Source organism: Leucoraja erinacea, chromosome 7 (genome assembly GCF_028641065.1).
Source record: "Leucoraja erinacea ecotype New England chromosome 7, Leri_hhj_1, whole genome shotgun sequence".
Lineage (NCBI taxonomy): Eukaryota > Metazoa > Chordata > Chondrichthyes > Rajiformes > Rajidae > Leucoraja > Leucoraja erinaceus.
In genome coordinates, this window is record NC_073383.1 from 24,248,635 (window position 1) to 24,252,701 (window position 4,067).

Genomic DNA, 4,067 nt, shown 5'->3' on the forward strand with positions numbered 1-4,067 from the left:
TAAAGTGCAAATAGGTCTGTGTGGGGTCGATGTGCGACATGACCATCCGAGGGAGGCATTTCATGGGGGGGGGACTCAGCTGGACCGGTTCAGAGCATCTAGAGCTCTGGGGATGAAGCTGTTCCTAAGTCTGGAGGTGCGGGCGTATAAGGCCTTGTAACATCTGCCGGATGATAGAAGTTCGAACAGACTATTGCAAGGGTGTGAGGAGTCTTTATGAATGCTGATGGCCTACCTGAAGCACCGTGTGTAGTAAATGCCCTCCAAGGCTGGTAGCTGTGACCCAATAATCTTCTGTGCTCTGTGGACGACCTGCTGAAGAGCTCTCCTCTCCGCCACCGTGCAGCTGAGATACCACACAAAGATGCCAATATGTTAGGATGCTCTCTGTGGTGCAGCGGTAGAAGGTTGTCAGCAGCTGTTGGGGCAAGCCAGTCTTTTTCAATGTTCTCAGGAAGAACAGTCGTTGCTGTGCCTTCTTGACCAGTGTTGGTGTTGGTGTTGGTGTTGGTGGACCATGGGAGGTCCTCCGAAATGTGTGTGCCCAGAAATCTGAAAATGTCAAAAACATATCTTAAAACTACTTAAAAGCTTTAATTTATACTTGGGCAATAGCCAACATCACTCTGCACAGGGAACAGAACAATGATGAACTGTTGAATGATATGAGATTTATACCATAAGACATTCGGCCCATCACCACATCATTGCTGGTCAAGAAAAATATGTACATTTCAAATGTAATGTGTATTTATGTCTCAACCAACCTCTAGGTGTATGCTTATTGTCGTCACGTGTACACTGGAAATAATGTTTTGCATGCTATCCAATTAAGTCAGATAATTCTATACATAAATACAATCAAGCCAAACTCAAGTGCAATAGATAGAACAAAGAAGATACAGGGTGCAGAATATAGTTCTCAGCATTGTAGCGCACCCGTTCCACAGGCAGAGTACAATGTCCGCATTGGGGTAGCGGGAAATCGAAAGTTTATGGAAGCCTGAAAACAGACGGGAAGAAGTTGTTCTTGAGTCTGGTGGTGAGCGTTTTCAACCTTCTGTTTCTGCCCAACAGAAGCAGGGAGAAGAAGAAATAGCCGGGGTGGGAAAGGCAGGGAATGAGTTCCTGATCCATTACTGGGTCATTGTTAAAATTCCCTTATCTCCATTCCAATCTCTTTAAATCTCTGCCCCCGGATGCTGACCTCTCTGCTAAGGGGAAATGAAGTCCTTCCTATTTAATCTCCCTCGTTTATTTGTGACGGGACTGCGGGACACCACACACAAGGAGAACAAAGCGCGTTGTGGCGGCAGTTTCCCAGCCCTGCCCCGCCCCGCCCAGCAGCTCCGCCCCAGCGCCGCCAGCGCCTGCCCTGTCCTGCAGCTCCGCCCCAGCGCCTGTCCTGCAGCTCCGCCCCAGCGCCGTCCCAGCGCCTGTCCTGCAGCTCCGCCCCAGCGCCTGTCCTGCAGCTCCGCCCCAGCGCCCAGCGCCTGTCCTGCAGCTCCGCCCCAGCGCCTGTCCTGCAGCTCCGCCCCAGCGCCACCAGCGCCTGCGCCTGCCCTGTCCTGCAGCTCCGCCCCAGCGCCAACCTGTGCCACAGGTCGCAGGAGTCACAGGACGCCACCGCACCAGCCTATCGGCTGCGGCCCAGCGACGTGACCACGCGTCTTTAATGCGGGAGTTTGTGGAGCTGCAGACAATTGCAGAACATGAGCACGGCGTAGCTTGTTCGGGCATTGCCATCATAACATGCTTTCATCATCAGCACCGACGTTTATCTGAGCCGACATCTGTAACTTTGCATTTGTAAATTATATATATTTTTCTCTCTTTAAACAAAAATGACCGGAGTATTTGACAGTCTTGCTGCAGATATGCATTCGAACCAAATTACCTCGAGTTATCATACGATGCACAAGTCCCACTCGCAGGAATCTCCAACGTTGCCAGTGTCCACTGCGACTGACAGCAGCTATTACAACGGGCAACAGCACGGACCCTGCGCTGGGTCGCCTTACGGACAGCTTAACAACTCCTACCAGTTCCACGTTGGTAACACGAACAGCCTTTCGTGCACTGCCAAATCCTACGAAACCAGTTACACAAATTGTTACAACACTTACACTTCCTATGGTACACATAATTCGCCGGCAAATACTGATGTAGGTAAGATATCAACGTCAATTACTTAATTGAACTGCTGGGGTAACATGAAATGTGAAGACCTAGAGTTAAATATGATTGACGTTGAAATATAACATTATATTTAATCAACCACACAGTGCGGATTTATATATATGTGCCTGCGTTTATTTACAATGAACATTTCTGTTTGACAAATCGAAAATAATTGTTAACCAACAAAAATAACAATTCGGACGTGGAGTCGCAACCCAAAATATTGCCTTTCGACGTCCACATGTGTTAACTGGCTTGCTGAGTTGTTTTACCCCAACTGTTTTCGTTTATGTTTCAGCAAATAATTGTTTATTTTCTCAGAAAAAGAGGAGTGCGAGCCCGAAATAAGGATGGTGAACGGAAAACCAAAAAAAGTCAGAAAACCCAGAACCATTTATTCCAGCTTTCAACTGGCAGCTCTGCAGAGACGGTTTCAGAAGACCCAGTATTTGGCTTTGCCTGAAAGGGCCGAGTTGGCGGCATCCATGGGCCTGACACAAACTCAGGTAAAACTTCATCAAGGAGACCGCACGAGAACAAATGTTTACGTTTAATATTGTAAAAGATTAGTTTGTATCGATGTGGTCCGTTACATCGTGAACACTAAATTTGTCACTAAAGTTTCTCTAATCTAAATTGCAATGTGGAAATACATTGATATAGAGCTGTATAAACATGATAATCTGGGTTTATTATTGTCACGTGTACCATGGTACAGTAATTAGTTGTAGACACAAGGAACTGCCGGTTTACCAAAAGCCAAAGTGCTGCAGTAACTCAGTGGGAGTAACACGATATATGAAGAGCTACAGTTAAATTTGATAGACGTTGGAAGATAACGTTATATTTCACCACACAATTTGGATGTATATGTATGTATACGTTTATGATGCAGAAAAACATCTCTGGGGAACATGGGACATAAAACCTGAAGAAGGATCCCGACCCGAAACGTCGCCTATCCATGTTTGCCAGAAAGGCCGAGTTACTCTAGCATTCTGTGTCTTTATTACAGTGAAGATTTTGTTCGCATGCTACCCAATCAAATCATATAATACCAAACATGTATGCAATGAAGCCGAACGCAAGAACAACGGGTTAGAGCTAAAAGAAATACACCAGTGCCGAATAAAGTTCCTCAGCACTGTAGGCTAACTGTTCCAGCGAAAATGTCCAATGTCTTCAATGAAGTAGCTTGGAGAATCGGGGCTGCATCGGGGTTCAGAAGTCCGATAAGGGAGGGAAGAAATGGTTGCATTGTAGATTATATCAATATCTTTTATTTTTGAATCACGCAGGTAAAAATTTGGTTTCAGAACCGCCGATCTAAATTCAAGAAAATGTGGAAAAATGCAGAAATGCCAAAAGAACAGAATCTCAGCAGCAGGGAGTCTCCGCCTTGCAGTTCTCCGTCCTCTGTTGTATGGGACCACTCTCCGCACCAGAGTATCAACTGTGACTCAGCCATCGCGCAGAACAACAGCCCCGCCGCCGCCGCCTTTATAGGAAACTACTCCTGGTATCCTGGTGCAAGTAGTGCTTCACACTTTCAATCGACCCCGATTCTTCAGCACCAGCCTACAGTCAGCACGGCGACAATGTACTGAGTCCACCTTAGCACAGATCGCTGTCTAAACTGGGACACTAAAGACTCTGCTTAAATGAGACACTATCTAATGACTCCCTAAAGCAGAGAAAGCTGGAGTTTTTTTTAAAGAGAACATTCATTACAATACCATCCTTTATAACGTTTGTAATAACTGGTGCCTTTGCAAATGACCTCATTTTCTATGTTTTCGGACTAACTTTGAGTGGTATTTGTGAACTGGAGTCAGTTCGGCGCCATTCAAACGCCGATTCTGGTTATAAAAGTTTGCACTGAAGAT

General features: G+C 46.1%; 1 protein-coding gene across 1 annotated transcript in view; it reads left to right on the forward strand.

Annotated features, from left to right (window-relative positions):
* Window positions 1–1,614: 1,614 nt before the first annotated feature.
* The window catches only part of LOC129698748 (homeobox protein DLL-4-like), a 2,889-nt gene continuing 436 nt past the window's right edge, over window positions 1,615–4,067 (forward strand). Inside the window, exons 1-3 of the mRNA XM_055637976.1 lie at window positions 1,615–2,169; window positions 2,503–2,687; window positions 3,480–4,067. The exon at window positions 3,480–4,067 is cut by the window's right edge and continues 436 nt beyond it. Of these exons, the coding sequence (XP_055493951.1) occupies window positions 1,845–2,169; window positions 2,503–2,687; window positions 3,480–3,788 (819 nt within the window). The 5' untranslated portion in view covers window positions 1,615–1,844 and the 3' untranslated portion in view covers window positions 3,789–4,067. The remainder of the gene's footprint in view (window positions 2,170–2,502; window positions 2,688–3,479) is intronic.